Below are 20,435 nucleotides of genomic sequence, written 5' to 3'. Positions count from 1 at the left end.
GGCATGCGGAACACTATCAAATGCCAGTTGATGAGAATTCAGGACCGGCATATGCCTGTGATGACGAAGGTAAAGGTGGCAATTTAGGAAGCCCTGGATAACAAGGAATAATATGATTTTTTCAAAAGGAAAAATATAGCATTCATAAAGTCTAAAAGGCATAGGCCACATGAACCCCTTGAAGAACATAAAGCAAGTATGAAGGAACTTAAGGTAGGTGTTAGGAAGGCTAAAATGGGTCTTGAAACGCCATTGGGAAACACAATTAAGGGAAATCCGAAATACCTATGTAAGGAGCAAGAGGCTAGCCAGACAATCAGTTGCTCCATTCAAGGATATTTGAGGGCATCTATGTATGGACCCAGAGGAATTAGAAGAGATACTAAGTGAATACTTCGCCTGCGTATGCACAAAAGACAAGGATTTGGTGGATGAGGATGATGGGGTAGAATGTGTGGGTGTTTGAGTCATGTTGATATTAATAAAGAGGAGGTGTTGGGCATCTTTAAAAAAGGCATTACAGTAGATAGGTCCCCAGATCTACCCCAGAAGACTGATGTAGGCAAGCGAGGAAATTGCTGGGTCCATGACAGTAATGAAATGAAAAGGAAATGAAATGAAAATCGCTTATTTTCACAAATAGGCTTCAAATGAAGTTACTGAAAAACCCTAGTCGCCACAACCGTGCTGCTCCCCTTCCTTGGTCTGTTTTAAAAGCAAGCGATGTAGCCCTGTGCTAAACCAGTCCCAGGAATAATCCAGGAAGTGAGAGGCCAGTGAGCCTTACGCCAGTGGAAGGGACACTATTGAATAATTTTCTTTGAGAAATAATTTACTCACATTTAGAAACATCCGTACTTATTAATGATGGACAGCATGGTTTTGCGAAGGGGAGGTCGTGCCTCAATAATTTCGTCGAGTTTTTCGAGGTAATGACAAAGATGATAGATGAGGGAAAGGTAGTACATGTTGGATACATGGACATCAGTAAAGCCTTTGAGAATGTGCCTCATGGTAGACTGGCACAAAATGTGAAGGTAGATTGGATCAGTGGAGAGTTGGCAAGCGTGATGCAGAGCTGGCTTGGGCACAGAAGACAGAGGGGAGCAGTAGAAGTGTTCTTTTCTGAATGGAAAGCTATGACTCGCGGCATTCCAAGCGGATTAGTTCCGGGGACTTTGCTATTTGTGGTGTTTATCAATATTTGGAAGAACGTGGTTTGATTAGTAAGTTCGCAGACAACACAGAAATTGGTGGACTACTAGATAGTGGAGAGGATTACGGATGATTCAGCAGGATAAAAACTGGTGGGAGTCTTGGGCAGACAAATGTCAGATTGGATTTAATCCAGACAACAGAGGGGAAATGCACATTGGAAGGTCCAATGCATGTGGGAAATACACAATAAATAGTAGAGCTCTTGCGGGTACTGACAGAGAAATCTGAGTGTGCATGTACATCGATCACTGAATGTGGCAACGCATGTGGATTCAGTGGTTAAAAAAGCAGGCAGCATGCTGGCTGTCATCGGTCGGGGCATTGAATATAAAAATTGGAAGTCATATTGCAGCTGTGCAGGGCTTTAATTAGGCTTCGTTTGGAATATTGTGTACAATTCTGGTTGCCACACTGCTAGAAGGATTTGGCTAACTTGGAGAGGGCACAGAAGCGGTTTCCTAAGCTGTTGTCTGGTATTCATGGCATTATATATGAGGAGTGGTGAGAAAAACTTGGCCTGTTTTCACTGGAATGACGGAGGATGAGAGGCCACCTTATGGAGTTCTACAAGATTATGAGTGACACGGACAGAGTGGATAGGCAGATGCTATTTTCAAAGTTAAGAGGTTTATGTACTGGGTGACCTTGGTTTAAAGTGCGTGGGGAAAAGATTCGAACCGATGTGCGAAGCAGAGTTTTTACACAGAGGGTGGTAAATCGATGGGTCGCGTTGCCTGGGAGGTGGAGGGAGCAGGTACAATAGCGGCATTTAAAGGGAATCTTGTCAAATATATGAATAGGGTGGGAATGGATGAATATGGACTCTGTCACTGCAGACGATTTTAGTTACTCAGGTACTAATGTCGGCGGCGACTTACAAGGTCGAAATGCCTGTACCTGTGCAAAATTGTTCTTTGTTCCTTTCTTCTTTGTTCTTTGAGTTGATTCTGCTGCACCAATCCCAACGCCCCCTTTCCCTTCTCCCCTCTCTCTACCTAAACTCATGAATTCCAACGTCTCCGTTTGAACTCCACACCACCCAATTCCGTGGGCCCACTCACGTCAGCTCCGCTGTCGGTTTCGTACCATCCCAATATAAAGGTCCTAACCTCTCGATATTCGAATCTCCGGCAGTGCTGTCCTATCCCACCCGCTACCACGCACGGCCCTTGTCCAAAATCCCAAACCTGCCATATGTTCAACTTCCTACGCGCCCATTGCGAGAATACAGCTTACTCCGACCACCAAAACCCACAACATATCTCTTCTATGAACCCCTCAAAACACGGGTCCGTGCTCCCGATTTACAAGTATTCAAATATAATGTGCGAACCCCATTCACTGTCCGATACGTCCATACCGCTGACGGTTGTAACCTCTGTGCTGCCAGATATTTTGTAATATTTTAAACTCTCATGTCCAGTTTCGCGGCCCAGGTTTCAGACACCCCTCCAACTGATGTTGTGGCCCCCGAAACCAGATGTTGAACGAGACGATCCACCGTTTCCGAATCCACGTGGTTTCTGTAACCGTTGTTCACCGACAGATATTCCTATCTTCACTCATCTTCTTTGCGAACCAACATCCGCTCCGTTTCCGAAAGGCCCGCCCATTCCCCCTCCGGTGAATGAATCCTCCCACCCTCCTCTGATGACCTAATCCGTCAACCCAAAGCCCATTCACTGGGGTCAGATACTAAACATCGCTTTCAGTGTGAGGTCTGAATGCCGAGTCAACAATAAACGTGTTTCTGGGCCGCGCGCCATTTGCTCGCGGTAGAATTCTACTTTTTCCGCCAGTTGTCAGTAGGATTACCTCCACCACTACCACAAACACCAATCACCACACCGTCACGGAATCCACTACCAGGGGTGCTAGTCAGCGGGAAAATATTCTCGCCTGATCCATAGCTGGTCGTGCCGTAAAAATGGTGCGTGTTCCGTATACCCCGGAGTTGCCGCCGTGCGTCTCTCCCTGACTCTCATCCAACCTGAGTCAGGTATCACGAACCAAACAGGCACCAAATGAAAGCGCAGGTGAGTAGGTTCACGAGTGGCAATCCACCATTGGTTGCCATGCCGAACAGGTTACAGCCAGTACACAACTTTGAATTACAATTATTGTCAGCATCTATGAGGACATTACACGAAGTAAGTGTCAGAATTAGGGAAAAACTGTGTGAATACTTCTAACTGCCTCCAGGAACGGACAATTAGTGAATGTCAATTTAGGCATCGCCAAAAATCATCCATGCGTTATTCATTGTATTATTCGAAATTACAAGTTACAGATCTTGAAATAGTTTAAAAAAATACTATGAATCATTTGGCTGCTGATTGACAACGTAGAATTTACAACAGCAGGACTTAAATCTGGACATGACAGGAAAAAATGTTTCTCTATTAGTTCATTTGACACTCATATCCATAAGACATTGATTTATTTTTTGTATGTTGTTTCAAATAAAGTTGTGAACTAATTAGCAACTAACTTTTTATACCATAAATTCCCAACCACCATAATTCACAAACTTTTGCTTGGTACTTCTGGTCATCACATAAATACTCGCACTTGGTTTTGTTTAAACCAATTGTAGGTCAAAATAACTGCATCGAAATTATGTGAACCCGCCAACGTAGATAATTGTCTTCTGTTCTCACCAGCATTTTGCCATGTTTACTCACCATTTTCTTTAACATGGGCGAGTAACTCTGAAGATAATTGTTGAAAAATTGTCATTGGACTTTGATTTATTAAGGTTGTAATTTTAGTTTTCAATTATTCAATCCGCTGACATTATACTTATCAATTTACATACTGCAAATTGGCGGAAAATAGTTATGAAGATCAGATAGCATGACGATACCCTTTACCTGACTTCTTCTTTAGTTCTGTCTCTAGATTTAAATATTTATTTTGTTATTGTTAAATAATGAAGCAATGCACACATCCGGAACAGATTTACACCGTTTCAAGCAACGCACAGGGAAATAATTTGGGGAAAACAAAATTGGCATTCAATATATCGGAAAGCTTCCAAGAATCAGTGGTTGCACGAATCGATAATTTTTTTTGAAGCAGGACTCCCGAATTAATTGCCACAACTTCGTCACATTATTGTGCCCACAGAAACTAAGTTACTATTGCCCAATAACCCAATTATTAGATTCACTGGATTTGTAAGATTTTGAAGGAAATATACCTACACACTGTTTCATTATTTTCCAAAATCATTTCATGATTTTAGTCCAACATTATTATTTTACCTGCACCATTGAAAGCTTCATTGGCTTCTTTTAACTCTGAAAACAAATTCCGAAGGTGCAAAGTAAATTCAAGCACAGAAAGCTTGCAAAACCTACACTTTAATTTTATCTGCTGTTTCGAAGAAAACGTGTTTCTCCTATTATATCAGAGAGCTCTACAATCCGTTTGATACAGAACACATTCCCAGGTGTGGAGACGGTGCACTTGACTAAGCTCTGCAAAATTGCTTTCACTGTCTATTTGGTATCGTCCATTTTTGCAATGTACTTTATGCAAGAAAATTGTTGCGAAATTCCTTGATGGTTGAATGACCGCATGCATTATCAATGTTTTCATTTCAAGATGTATCACATGCCTGTGTTTTATGAATGGCGCAACAGCATTCAGTCGACAAGTAAATGCTCTCGAGCGGGAGAAATAACAGTTATAATCCAGCCATACGAGCAAGTGGAAAACATTGCAAAATGCTTAAGGAAGAAAGTTTGGCACGACAGTATGCTCAGGCCGCGCAACCGGAATCGCTGGAGCAAACTAATTTACAAGATGCATGTTTGAAGAATATGTGTTTTCGATATACTTTTTAAGTCACTCTTTACTATCTATAATGCAAGAATTTAAAAAAAAGGTAGAACTGAAAATAATGAGGAATAATTGGAATGTCTAGACTCAGCGTGAAGTTCCATAAAATGGCGGAATCTGAACCTTGTTAACGTGCAATTTTCGATTAATTCATGGAGGAAATAAGGCTGATTCGTTAAAAATGGAACAATCGCACGAATGCCTCTACACCTTTAAATTTATCATGAACAATGGAACAAAAGATGTAATGTGACGAAACCACCCAGAGGGTTTATATTAGATTACAAAATCTGAGACAAAATTAAAGATACTATAATAGGTGAGATCACCACTTTTTTGTCCCACGGTTTTTTAAAAAAGCAATCTGAAAATGAAGTCTGTAAGGTCGGGGACGAAGCGGACGATATGCCTGGGACTTGGACAGCTGATGTCTCTGTCAGCAAGTTTCCAAAAATGTGAATTCGGCATTTTCTCGTAATCTGAGTAAGATGATTGCAAATAATTTGTGCGGTTATGGTTCTGGCCGTGGTGAGGAGGAGAGAAATGAAGTGGTAAACTCAGACAAATTAGCAAGATAGCTTAAGGTTGTGGTGCTGCCTGGCCTGTGATAATGTAATTTTGCGATCAAAGGGCTCATGGATGGAAGGAACTCTCTCAGAGTTACGGCACTGCAATAGAATTTACACTATCGAAATTTGCAATTGATTACCTGATTAACCATGCTGGAATCATAATCTGAAGGGTCCCAGAAAATGGATATCCCACACTTTTTTAAAGCAATAAAAACAGAAACAAGCTTATGGAGCAATGTATGGCAGACTGAAACGGATTCAAATTTTCTAAAGTTACAGAACGATGAAGCTTAGGGTAGAGCTCATGACCGTTTATACAAAGAAGCTGAAGAAGAAGGTACCCAAAAACAGTGATTTTGAATTATTTTATGCAGGAAATTAATTAACGTGGAAATAAGTTTTTAGGTCCAATGCTACCATTGTAATATCAGGAGCCACTTTTAATGCTTGCGGTTCTTGGTGAGGTTGTGCATTGCGAACAGGCGTTTGTTTTATTCGCTTCCGAGAGGACACATGCTTAACAAAGCTCAAAGTGCTGAATTGCTTCCTCCTGGCTATTCCTCAGTTGTTCAAACGGAACTAAGATTTCCAGTTTGGTCGGCAGTACTTTGAACGAGTGTGTGATTAACTGTGAGTAGGTCAATGCTGTGGGGACTGCAGAACCAATTCGTAAACTCTCTGCCGACAGCATATGTCCAATAATATACAAATTGCGATGATCCCTTGTGGATGAATTCGTGTAAAGTATGTGAAATTTAGATATTGGAATATACCGGATCATCGGCCAACTTTCCGCGATCTGACTTATTCGTATACTTTAAGCCCATTGGCGGGACAGCTGGCTTTGATGTAGAATAAAGCCAACAGCAGTAATTAATCCCGTGACGGTTGAAGGTATTCGTGAAAACCTCGCTTCTCCACGTTACCCTGCGCCTGAGGTTTGATGATTCTGAGGTTAAATCGCAAACAGTCAATTCTGTCCACTCAAAGAGGAGAACGACCGATGGTCATCTCGAACTTCGACTTTACTTTGCACGTATCAGTAGTTCAACGGTCATGTGGTTTTGCTTTAAATTGCCATCGAGTACGCCACTCAGCGCAAGGCGTATAAAGGATTGTAAACAAATCATGACCTCCAATTTGCTTCCTACCATCCAGGAAACAATAAATTAAACAGATCGAGGGGAGCATTTGTATTTTTTGTTTCGTGACTTTTGGTAGTAAACATTCCTTTCGAAAATGTGCAATATTGTGGCTTCGTTGCTTTTAGTAGGTCACTGCGAATTTGGATGCTTTCATTTAATGTTCTTATTCTGCACACAAATCGTAAATCGTCCATGGTCCTGGACAATAGAATTTGAGCGCTTACTCATATGATATTGGAATATTTTAGCCTCGATACAGGATAGACATTATTTTTTAAAAGGTAGAGTACCCAATTTTTCCCCCCCAAATAAAGGACAACTAGCGTCACCAATCCACCTAACCTGCGCGTATTTGGGTTGTGGCGGTGAAACCCACAGACATGGTAATAATGTTCAAATTCCACACAGTGACCGAGGGCCAGTATTCGAACTTGGATCCTCAGCGCCGCAGTCCCAGTGAGTGTAGACATTAATAACAGTTTTTAAAATGTATCAGCTAAGAGAGGCTAAAAGTTAGGCGAAGCTGTGGAGTTGGATATTAATTGTCTTATTGATGCAGGGAGCAAGATTTGCCAACTCATTCTGAAATCAAATGTCGCATGAATTTTCCCCACATGATAATTTACTCTCAGATATTTTCCTCGAAATCTAACATAGCAATGTTGGCATGTTAAACGAATTTAGAGTAGGGACATTACCGTTAATTACTCCCAACAATATTTATTTGGAATAACATAACATTTGTCAAATTCGGGCAATGGCTTATTATCTAGGCTAATTGTTTGACACTTTGAGATCAGTTGTTTAGGTGAAACTTGAAACCATCACCGTACTTGGAAATTAATTATAATTCCTTCGACTGGTGATGCTGCTGCTGCAAAATAATTAAGGATGCAAAGGATATATCATTGGGGAACACCATGTTTTCTTCACATTTTCAGGTGGCAGCAATAGGCCATTCACTTTTCCGGCTGACAGCGCATCCCCGCCAATGGGTTTACCGACTACGTGGGTGACTTCAACATCGCAAATATAGAATCTCGCCTCCCTGAAATACACGATCGCGGAACTGGAAAATCTAGCCCACTGATTTCATTAATCATTTGCCCACGGTAAAATGGATACAAATGCAACATTAAGGTAGAAGTTCAAACTTGCTGTAAGATAATGCACAGCTGTTTGATGGAAACTGTGCTGAATCATTTTCTACCCATTACCTAAATGTCCCAGTTGGACTAGCGAAAAATGATTAATTGTACCTCTGATGTACCCAGCCGAACTAATTTCGAAGTTCATGGCCTCGACCATATCAGCTCCAAACATTTTCCATGTACTCATCGAGTCCTTTAAATGTTGCTTAAAATCCTGGTGTTGGCCGATCGGCGAAACTGTTTCTTTGCACTCCAACTGAAACTGTCCCATTGACAATTCTGCAATAATCGTGTGATATTATAATTGTAGTCCTATTTTCCCATAGATTATATCGTTATCACTGAACCATGTCAACAAAAACTCGAACATAACTGCAGCCAGAGAGTAAGACTGTAATACAATGCTCCTACATTTTTTCAGTAAATACTTCTTCATATGTAAAACAGCACATTGGTTCGATATCTTTTCATGTTTCATTGCATTCCAAATATGACAAAGGAATTTGAGAACGTGTTATTTTCATAGATAGAAGAGATTAATTCTGACTTTGTCAGGGCAACGAAACTTGACGTTCCGTTGATCAAAATATCGTAATTAATTTGGATCGGCAATATAAAATGCATAGCGTTTTCCTTTGCAGACTGTTCGATCGCTAATTCGGTTTAACTGATGTGAACGATGTCATTTTGACATTAGCGCTAAGCAATCACTTATTCTGAATGAAATAATTGCTTTAACTTATCTGGAACAATATTACAGCAGGTTATATGTATGCACAGGTAATGTTTTGCAAGCCTCACACCATTGCTTGGAAAAACGACACTGATTTGCTCCACGTAAACTAAGTCTTGAGCAAACAAAGCAATGTTGAAACTTACCTGCTACACATTTCCGCAGATTTTGGTCTATGTTGAAGGAATAAATTAAAATAATATCAAACGCAGAAATGCCAATTTAAATAAAAAGTTCTCACACAATGTTCATTAAAACTACATACGGTGAAAATATAGATTGAAAAATACATTGCAGAATCCATTGTTTTATTGCATTGTTTGTAGCAAAGAAGCAATCAAGTTGAGTTTCAGTTTCGTAGTTATTTCAATAAAAATTTTACATTTTTAATGCTTTGAAAGCGAACAGGTTTTCGTCTCCATAATTACAAACTCAACCTCTGTGGACTGATTCCTCCCTACGAAGAGCTCATACTCTGCTGAACGCTTGCTCTCCTCGTGTAAATTCTCCATTCATATTAAAACCAGACCCATGCACTTGCCATCTCAAGTGAACAAATATTTAATTATCGTGTAATATACTGATTAATTACAAATATGTTGGTCTCTGAAAATATCCTTATGTTGCATTCAACATTTGTTGTAGGATGGGTGAAATTACAGCACGAATATAAATTCATGTGTTTGGTGATAGGGAATTTATAGAGGCGTGGATGAAAGATGGCATTATTTTTGAAGGTTCTCTTATATTTTAAGTGAACCTTGGGAAGATTAATGGACACCAGGTAGCTCTATGTGTAAATTATGAGGCTAGTACAACCGTGAGAAAACAATCTTGTGCCAGTTAATATTGACGCTGAATAATTTTGGCTGGAGGTGTGAATTAACCAAGGCTCAATTGTCGACGCATTTAAAGTCCCCATAACAGTAACAACACAGCTCTTCCAACCGCACATCGACACATACAAGGGGGTTCGAAGCACATTACTGCAATCATCACTGCTACATTGAACTTCACATTAATTTGACAAAGTACATCAGCAATGTGTTACTGGATAATGAATGAAAATATTGTTTTGTGACACTTTAATACGCTACAGGAACAATGAGTCCTGGAATTTAGGACGGAGCTTGATATTGCACCTCCCTATGTCTAGGCATAAAGTAGATACTTTAAAATAAAGGATTTTACCTGCACGGGGGATCAGAACATGATAGAAACTGGCAGGCAGATGAAAAGAGGCAAATGTGGGTCTTTTACTCGTGTCATATACGTTCGAAAATATGTGAAGACAGAGGCGGCGATGGAGACTGCAGACACTGGTTAACAGGAATCTGGTCGAAATGAATGGCAGACATTTAAGGAGATTTCATGAGTCCCAAAGAGAAATACAATCCACTGAAGCGGTAAAGCTTTCACGAGAATTATTCAACGCCAATGCCTGGCTAAGGCCGTTGAAAGTGTCATTAAAGTAAACAAAACGGCTCATGATATTTTGCTCGTTAGTTATTGGCCAAATCCTTGGAACACATTCATAAACCAATAGGTAATCCATGAAAATGTAATAATAACATTGGGCAAATTGGAGTATGGAATCAAAATAGCATGCAACATATAGGAAATGCGTCAAAAATGTACAAATTTAAGATGTGATGAGGATAAATAGTCAGCAGATAGATTATCTGAGATGAGAAAAGATGGCAGGGATGAAAGGGTGTGAAAATGTGAGAATAAATTAATTACAGAATTCCATTTAATTGCAAAGACTGCAGATAACTGCAAATAGAAATAAGTCAATTTTCATAGCCATGGGCCACTAAAAATCAGGAATATATTTGAAATCTAAACGAGATGTTGGCATGCCTTGCAAGTGAATACATTTCTAGAAATATTAAAAATAGGTGCTGCTCAAGACATATGGCCGGCACTCGGTATAATATTTGTGAACATAGCTAAGGAGGGACAAGCTTCCGCTGGAAGCACTGCAGAACAGAGTCAGTCCGCTAATACCTGGCGCTGACCGTTATCCTACGAGGCATGTCATGTAGTTTAGGTGAACACACGTTTGTTTTCCGTAAAATGATTCTCCGACTAAAAATATAAAATTCGCAGTAGATTTGCAGCGAATGGCAGTGACGACATTTTTCGTATGTGTGGTGAGACCTAGAAGGGGGGCTTTCACTGCTTTGGTAATTTTATTAATTTGGTATTTTAGTATTTGGAATTTCCAATCCAAATAATCATTGTGAATATAATGAGCGGAACAGGGCGGTGGGGGGGGGGGGTGCTGTTGACAGTGATTCATAATCTTAGCAGCCGTGATCGTGATTCCATGGACGAACAGGCTTTTGGGGCGAATGAACTACTTGCCGACGCATTTTGATGTCCTTATTGTTGTCCAGCTGACTTGGACTGCACATCCTTGGTGTCGTCCTTAGGCACGTAACTTCATCTGGAGAATCACTATCAAATATCGTATTCTGCTTCCAACGCCGTAACCGCTGATGTATATAATTTATTTAATATTCCATTTTTCCACCTTAGGAACTTCCCGGGAAATCTATACACAATCGCGAATCTTCCACACACTTGGGCAATCTTCTCACACCGTTCTTACGCTCACATTTGCCATATGATTTATCAACAAATATCGGTGTGCACTGGATTTGGTTCGTCGTACCAACGAATTCTGCAATATGTCGCAGGTCCATCCGTAGGGTTCTGAAGTCGTTCACTTACAAGAATGAGCTTACCATTAACGAGGGTCTGTGTTCGGTCCTTGATACAACAATTAACTTTTGGTCCTCAATCTCACCTTTCTCCTTCAGACTTTCTTTCAGTTGCTTTATTTCTTTAAACAATGTGGACATAAAATGAGGACTCCGAGTCACAGATAAAACATGACTACCAATGTGAAGAGTAAACATTTTTGACAACATAATAGAAAGTGATGTTGAGATAAAAATAAACATTGATAATCGGCCCAAAATTGAATTTGGTATGAAATTTTCCAATTCTTCACATGATGTGGAGGTGCTGCCGATGGATTTGTTGGGAACAATTGACTCGTCTGATGAAGGAACTACGGCCGGAAATCTAGTAATTCCAAAAGAACTTTCTGGACTTTAACCTGCTGTCGTCAGACGTCTTTCAACGTATTACCGGCAGTGAGGTACGAATCTACTCGTTTCTCGCCTGCAAATAATTTCGCCAATGCTTAAGGACATAACCCAGACTGCGCGCAGCAAACAGCTTAATTTTGAATCACGGTTTAATGCTTGCAAAATATTGTAATGCATTCACATATTTTCGCTCAATAAAACATTTCTACAGATCATCTGAAAGAAAGTCATTTTAATATATTCTCGCCTTGCTCAATTCAAAAGGGTAAGCTTGCAGGGGCTAAAATTGGTTTTAGTATGTGATCAAGGTAAATGTGTGTTGAAATGTTTCACCTTCGCCTGCGATCTTGAGCTGTGCGACTACAAAACGAAGATCGATGCGTTTAAGAATGTAAAGAACGCGACTAGAAAATGGAGAAAGATAGAAAATACTCAAAAAACATGAATTTTCGGTTTTCATCAATCAATATTCCAAAATATTTCATAGAGGCAAGGAATTTTATGTGTTGAAATGTAAATCCTGGGTATATTTTTGCAACATTTGTTAAGTCAAGATAATATTATTTTGTAGCTACACAATAATTGCAGGCAGCCGTGTAGTTAGTTCAGTCAGACAAATGTGTATATACAGAAACATTCCAAGTGCACAAAAATTTATATTTGTCTGTGTCAACAAATACTACATTCACAATTGGATGCAGGTAGAAACAAGTAGATCTCTTTCGGAAGTACAGCGTCGCCTGTCAGTCTTGAAGGGAACATATAAAAATAACGATAACGATCTGTCGTCAGATATGCTATGAATATAAAATGAAGGCATTCAAGTCCTCAAATATTGCTGATTGTTTTCGAACCAAATTTGCCAGCTTGCCCTGCAGGGGTTTTTGACGATTCAAGTTGTTTTCTGAAGGTAATGACAATAAAACCTTTCTTGGAAATAAATAATGTTCCTGTCTATGAAGCATTTTCCAGAGATTTTACATAAAGGTGGCAAGGCAGCATAAGTGCTTAGCACAGTTGCTTCACAGCTCCAGGGTCCCAGGTTCGATTCCCGTCCTGGGTCACTGCCTGTGCAGAGTTTGCACGTTCTTCCGTGGCTGCATGTGTTTCCTCCCACTGTCCAAAGATGTGCAGGCTAGGTGGATTTGGCACGCTAAAAAAATACCGCAGTGTCCACCATGTTTAGGCAGGGTAACTGTGTTCCGGGTGAAGGTGTGGGCTCAGGTTGCGTGCTCTTTCCGGCCATTGCAGACTCGATGGGCCGAATAGCCTGCTTCTGCACTGTAAATTGTATGGTTCTATGAAATTCCAACTGAAGCAATTTGGTCCCCAGTTCATAGAATTTAATGGTAGAATATTTCAGTGGATTCTGGTAGTTTACACCTCCTTACGTACACAGAGCTGAATTCAACGATTTGGCTATCATTCACAATCTCCTCAATTGCGCCTAACCCTGCACATAATCGTGATTTAGTTTCAATCTGCCAGCAGAAAAATAAACTAATTTTTCATTCCGGTAACAGACGTCTAAATCACTGACAATCATTCATGCTTACATAAATTCTGTTCTACATCGCGTTTATCTGAAATTATAAATATAGGATTAGAAGAGTCAGTGTCAGACTACGTTTTTTTCCCCTCACTGGATGATCGGATAAATTGTTTGAAACTCAGAAGGTTAAATTACTTAAATATCGTAATATATTCTGCGGCAAAAGAAGTACCCGATAAAACAAGCGGTTTAATATCTGAAATGCATTTCAACAGTAGTTTTGCCATTTATAACTTTCACTAATATATAAATACAAAACATGTTCTCGAGTTCAAATTTCCACCAGCAAATCAATCAAGTAATACACTAAAATTTATTTTCATCAGCAAACAAAATCTATCTGTGCTGAAAAATTGCTATTTGACAAAAAATATTTAATGCATCTTCACCGTGTACAACATTGGCCTATCTAAAATCCCACTAACCCTTTTCATCAACACTTTTTTTCAAAGTGTCTATTTCTGTAAAGGAATAGAAACATGTTTTAATTTGCCGTATCTTTACTCGTCACTTTCTGGTTGAGTTATGATTTCTAATATGCGATTGTTTTACGTTATGGCTGGACGTAGACATGCAAATTCGGTGCGTTGTTATTAACTGGCATTGGCGTAAGAAAGAAACAGTGTTGAAGTTTCGGAAGGATATAAATCGTATTAAGTCAAAGCGCCCTGAAGAGAAGTTGCTAAAATAGTGAACGTGAATTATATTAGAAGAAAACAAAGCAAAAACACATGAATTAATCAACACAGACTGACATAAATTAGTCGGATACATTCATAGACAAATAAATAATTAAGACCAGTAGAGCTGTTATTGACGGAATTGGTAGTCTTACCGGAGACTACTGAGATGTCATGTAATGAAACTTTCACAAAACGAGTTTTAACAGCTGGATGCAAGGTTCAGGCAGGCAAATAGCAGGCAAAAAGTATCAGTAATAAATATTGTCAAGCCACAGCAATCAGAGCCGGATGAATCCGGCGCTCTTACGCAACTGTAAATATCTTGCAGGCGATGGGAAGCGCGACTTCTGGCACATGTAAAACATTTAAAGTGTTATCATCAATACGCGTGGTGGGATGCGACTAGTAGTTACCGTTAGGAACATGTATCAATCTGCTGCAGATAATGTTGGTCAATATGAGCACGAGCTGGCAGAGGAATGGAATTGAAGACTACCATCTGTCCGCAAATTCCGGAAAATTGAATCGAAAAATGGGTTTTCAGTTGTCTGGATTGGTTAGTCTCTCGATTCTGTACATTGTTTGCCGTTAGTTGGAGAAAATGAGATAGCGGGGGAAATAATGTGTTTTCTGTTCTTCGCTATTGTATGCTAAAAAATAAAGGCAAATATCGCCTTTTGGACATATTTGTGAAGCCATTTAAAATGTCGACCTGCAAAGGACCATGGGAACTGTGGTCATTTTGGGATACAGACAAGTACACAGCCTCTGTATATCGTGCAAAGAAACCAGAATTAGCTGAAACTTGCATCCATTGAGAATCAATTACCATTTTCACCAAGACAACAGTATTTACATTCAGCACCATCAATGACAGCAGACGTACCGAAGCCATCCCACATTATTTGGAAAAGCCTACGTGCCTGGGACAATGATTGATAGAACCCGCCCAACCATCGAGGTACTCACCCCCTACTTGGCTAAGATCGATGAGGGTAATCAAAACATTATCGATCCATTTGACCTGGAGTAAGGACACCCGAAAGGGCACGAAAGTGACAAAGAACAAAAGGCCCTGCACACTGGAGATCGGTCTATTTTGGACTGGCCTGTGTGCGACCAATTGCAGCACATCAACTAGTTAAGTTAAAGGACCCACGAACTCTAACTGAAGGACGAGCCCAGCCGAGACGAAGCTGAAGAATTCCAACAGACCACGTGGACCCGATAAAGGCCTTATCTCGCACAATGCCGGTCATTCGAAGTTACGTAAAGGTCATCTTCGTTATTAGGTGTGCTTTAGTACGGGGCCACGTGCATAATTCCATAGAGATACACGTCTTGTGTTATTAATGAACTTTGCTGTTGAGCTAACATACTGGTTGTGTGATCATTTGGTTCATATAAGAAACAGATTGTGGTTCACATAAAGGGTAAAAAGCAACATTTATTGGCGACCATGGTGGGACTCTATTAGAAGTGACGTTGTTATTCCGAGAGATCCCACAACGTTGAATTACAGAAGAACATAATAACATAAGAACTGGGAGCAGGAGTAGGCCATCTGGCCCCTCGAGCCTGCTCCGCCATTCAATTAGATCATGGCTGATCTTTTGTGGACTCAGCTCCACTTTCCGGCCCGAACACCATAATCCTTAATCCCTTTATTCTTCAAAAAACTATCTATCTTTACCTTAAAAACATGTAATGAAGGAGCCTCAACTGCTTCACTGGGCAAGGAATTCCATAGATTCACAACCCTTTGGGTGAAGAAGTTCCTCCTAAACTCAGTCCTAAATCTACTTCCCCTTATTTTGAGGCTATGCCCCCTAGTTCTGCTGTCACCCGCCAGTGGAAACAACCTGCCCGCATCTATCCTATCTATTCCCTTCATAATTTTTAATGTTTCTATAAGATCCCCCCTCATCCTTCTAAATTCCAACGAGTACAGTCCCAGTCTACTCAACCTCTCCTCATAATCCAACCCCTTCAGCTCTGGGATTAACCTAGTGAATCTCCTCTGCACACCCTCCAGTGCCAGTACGTCCTTTCTCAAGTAAGGAGACCAAAACTGAACACAATACTCCAGGTGTGGCCGCACTAACACCTTATACAATTGCAACATAACCTCCCTAGTCTTAAACTCCATCCCTCTAGCAATGAAGGACAAAATTCCATTTGCCTTCTTAACCACCTGTTGCACTTGTAAACCAACCTTCTGTGACTCATGCACTAGCACACCCAAGTCTCTCTGAACAGCGGCATGCTTTAATATTTTATCGTTTAAATAATAATCCCGTTTGCTGTTATTCCTACCAAAATGGATAACCTCACATTTGTCAACATTGTATTCCATCTGCCAGACCCGAGCCCATTCACTTAACCTATCCAAATCCCTCTGCAGACTTCCAGTATCCTCTGCACTGTTCGCTTTACCACTCATTTTAGTGTCATCTGCAAACTTGGACACATTGCCCTTGGTCCCCAACTCCAAATCATCAATGGAAATTGTGAACAATTCTGGGCCCAACACGGATCCCTGAGGGACACCACTAGCTACTGATTGCCAACCAGAGAAACACCCATTTATCCCAACTCTTTGCTTTCTATTAATTAACCAATCCTCTATCCATGCTACTACTTTACCCTTTATGCCATGCATCTTTATCTTATGCAGCAACCTTTTGTGTGGCACCTTGTCAAAGGCTTTCTGGAAATCCAGATATACCACATCCATCGGCTCCCCGTTATCTACTGCACTGGTAATGTCCTCAAAAAATTCCACTAAATTAGTTAGGCATGACCTGCCTTTAACGAACCCATGCTGCGTCTGCCCAATGGGACAATTTCTATCCAGATGCCTCGCAATTTCTTCCTTGATGATAGATTCCAGCATCTTCCCTGTTACCGAAGTTAAACTCACTGGCCTATAATTTCCTGCTTTCTGCCTACCTCCTTTTTTAAACAGTGGCGTCACGTTTGCTAATTTCCAATCCACCGGGACCACCCCAGAGTCCAGTGAATTTCGGTAAATTATCATTAGTGCATCTGCAATTTCCCTAGCCATCTCTTTTAGCACTCTGGGATGCATTCCATCAGAGCCAGGAGACTTGTCTACCTTTAGCCCCATTAGCTTGCCCATCACTCCCTCCTTAGTGATAACAATCCTCTCAAGGTCCTCACCTGTCATAGCCTCATTTCTATCAGTCGCTGGCATGTTATTTGTGTCTTCCACTGTGAAGACCGACCCAAAAAAACCTGTTCAGTTCCTCAGCCATTTCCTCATTTCCCATTATTAAATCTCCCTTCTCATCCTCTAAAGGACCAATATTTACCTTAGCCACTCTTTTTTGTCTTATATATTTGTAAAAACTTTTACTGTCTGTTTTTATATTCTGAGCAAGTTTACTCTCATACTCTATCTTACTCTTCTTTATAGCTTTTTTTAGTAGCTTTCTGTTGCCCCCTAAAGATTTCCCAGTCCTCTAATCTCCCAGCAATCTTTGCCACTTTATATGCTTTTTCCTTCAATTTGATACTCTCCCTTATTTCCTTAGATATCCACGGTCGATTTTCCCTCTTTCTTCCGTCCTTCCTTTTTGTTGGTATAAACCTTTGCTGAGCACAGTGAAAAATCGCTTGGAAGGTTCTCCACTGTTCCTCAACTGTTCCACCATAAAGTCCTAGCTCCCAGTCTACCTTAGCTAGTTCTTCTCTCATCCCCTTGTAATCTCCTTTGTTTAAACACAAAACACTAGTATTTGATTTTACTTTCTCACCCTCCATCTGTATTTTAAATTCCACCATATTGTGATCGCTCCTTCCGAGAGGATCCCTAACTATGAGACCATGAATCAATCCTGTCTCATTACACAGGACAAGATCTAGGACCGCTTGTTCCCTCGTAGGTTCCATTACATACTGTTCTAGGAAACTATCGCGGATACATTCTATAAACTCCTCCTCACGGTTGCCTTGACCGACCTGGTTAAACCAATCGACATGTAGATTAAAATCCCCCATGATAACTGCTGTACCATTTCTACATGCATCAGTTCTTTCTTTGTTTATTGCCTGCCCCACCATATCGTTACTATTTGGTGGCCGATAGACTACTCCTATCAGTGACTTTTTCGCCTTACTATTCCTGATTTCCACCCAAATAGATTCAACCTTATCCTCCATAGCACCGATGTCATCCCTTACTATTGCCCGGATGTCATCCTTAAATAACAGAGCAACACCACCTCCCTTACCATCCACTCTGTCCTTCCGAATAGTTTGATACCCTCGGATATTTAACTCCCAGTCGTGACCATCCTTTAACCATGTTTCAGTAATGGCCACTAAATCATAGTCATTTACGATGATTTGTGCCACCAACTCATTTACTTTATTCCGAATAGTACGAGCATTCAGGTAAAGTACACTTATGTTGGTTTTTTTACCTCTGTTTTGAATCTTAACATCTCCAGTTTTATTCCTTTTGTTATTACTGGGCCTATTCACTGTGCTCCCCTCAGTCACTGTACCTTGTACTGTCGCCCTTATGGATTTCTGACTATGTCTTCTCTGCCTTGCACTTTTCCCCTTACTTCCTTTTGTTTCTGTCCCTGTTTTACTACCTTCCAACTTCCAGCATTGGTTCCCATCCCCCTGCCACATTAGTTTAAACCCTCCCCAACAGCTCTAGCAAACACCCCCCCTAGGACATCGGTTCCAGTCCTGCCCAAGTGCAGACCGTCCGGTTTGTACTGGTCCCACCTCCCCCAGAACCGGTCCCAATGCCCCAGGAATTTGAATCCCTCCCTCTTGCACCATCTCTCGAGCCACGCATTCATCCTATCTATCCTGACATTCCTACTCTGACTAGCTCGTGGCACTGGTAGCAATCCTGAGATTACTACCTTTGAGGTCCTACTTTTTAGTTTAACTCCTAACTCCCTGAATTCCGCTTGTCGGACCTCATCCCGTTTTTTACCTATATCGTTGGTGCCTATGTGCACCACTACGATTTGAGAAGTTAGAACGAACCACAAGTTTCATATCGACCAAATAACCGAATTTCTGAAGTGTCCACTCACTGCATGCGTAACTAACAGGGAAGGGTAAGGTAAACTCGTCAGACTTGCATGCAAATCTGGAGGGTTGTGAACCGGAATATAGCCATAGGCCGTACCCGTTTTCCGATAGTCTCCTCATTTCCCCCGTCCCAAATTTTAAGTAGAAAAGAGACGGTGGCACAGTAGCATTGTGGATAGCACAATCACTTCACAGCTCCAGAGTCCCAGGTTCGATTCCGGCTTGGGTCACTGTCTGTCCGGAGTCTGCAGATCCTCCCTGTGTGTGCGTGGGTTTCCTCCGGGTGCCCCGGTTTCCTCCCACACTCCAATGATGTGCAGGTCAGGTGGATTGGCCATGATGAATTGCCCTCAGTGTCCCTTAGTGTTGGGTGGGGTTACTGGGTTATGGGGATAGGGTGGAGGTGTTAACCTTGGGGAGGGTGCAGACTCGATGGGCCGAATGAACTCCTTCTGCACTGTAAATTCCATGATGTAAATTCTATGATATTGGGGAAGATGATGAGCCCGCAGCAGGAACGCAAGGTCGCAGTAGTCGACATAGCAGAGCAGTGCCCCATATGGGAGGATTTGTGGAGACAGTATTTCAAGGGGAAAGCATGGCCTTTGGTCGAAATTTGTGCAAACACCGGGACAGGCCCAGGAAAGATAGGACAGACTTGGTGGGGGAATTGTTGTGAGATATTTAAGAAAAATGCAGCAGCCTTTAGAAAGCCAATGGCAATAGTGTGCTGCATGGCACAGTTGCGAGGCACTGAGGAGGTCGTCGACACGCACCACAGACAGTTAATAGAAAAGGAAGAGGAGAATAAGGGAAACAGTAAGGAATGCGAGAAAATAATTGTGGAATTCCGCGAGAGGGTCGCCGCTAAAGACAGGGAAATCGGCGATGGAAACAAGCCTACCAGTCTTGAATAGCACATCTTAGCCGCCTCCAAACCCAGTACGACATTCCTATCAAGTCACACAGCGCACAGTAGTGTTAAGAGAGGGGACTGAACACCAGGTCACCCAGTCAACTAAAAGATGCACCGATTTACAGGCAGCTTTAAGAGCGCTCCACCGCTCCAGTAATTAACAAAGGCAGAGCACCATTGACAACGTTAAATGCCAGCGAAAGATAGATAAGCTCCAGTCGTTACTTTCAGTTCAGAATATTTTGATGTGTACCTTCGGGACAGGCGAGTCAGATGAGGAAGAGATTACAGATTGGGAAGAGTAAACTGAAAGCGCGCAAATGTATGTTAAATGACTGGACATTCAAACGCAGCCCCGCACATCCTAAAACGAAAGGCACCGGTCGCACCCCACAGCTGCCCCGACACCCATGAA

At 41.3% G+C, this 20,435-nt stretch overlaps 1 protein-coding gene across 1 annotated transcript in view; it reads right to left on the bottom strand.

Annotated features, from left to right (window-relative positions):
• The window catches only part of LOC119976524 (golgin subfamily A member 4-like), a 1,176,663-nt gene that overhangs the window by 179,486 nt on the left and 976,742 nt on the right, over positions 1 to 20,435 (bottom strand). The window contains exons 147-154 of the mRNA XM_038817077.1: positions 13,765 to 13,800; positions 13,344 to 13,370; positions 12,121 to 12,147; positions 11,481 to 11,516; positions 8,812 to 8,838; positions 4,485 to 4,520; positions 4,092 to 4,115; positions 3,903 to 3,929 (exon numbers count right to left, since the gene is read on the bottom strand). Coding sequence (XP_038673005.1) covers positions 3,903 to 3,929; positions 4,092 to 4,115; positions 4,485 to 4,520; positions 8,812 to 8,838; positions 11,481 to 11,516; positions 12,121 to 12,147; positions 13,344 to 13,370; positions 13,765 to 13,800 — 240 coding nt within the window. The remainder of the gene's footprint in view (positions 1 to 3,902; positions 3,930 to 4,091; positions 4,116 to 4,484; positions 4,521 to 8,811; positions 8,839 to 11,480; positions 11,517 to 12,120; positions 12,148 to 13,343; positions 13,371 to 13,764; positions 13,801 to 20,435) is intronic.

Source organism: Scyliorhinus canicula, chromosome 13 (genome assembly GCF_902713615.1).
Source record: "Scyliorhinus canicula chromosome 13, sScyCan1.1, whole genome shotgun sequence".
NCBI lineage: Eukaryota > Metazoa > Chordata > Chondrichthyes > Carcharhiniformes > Scyliorhinidae > Scyliorhinus > Scyliorhinus canicula.
Note: the sequence above shows the minus strand (reverse complement) of the source record. Positions and strands in the feature narration are given on the sequence as shown.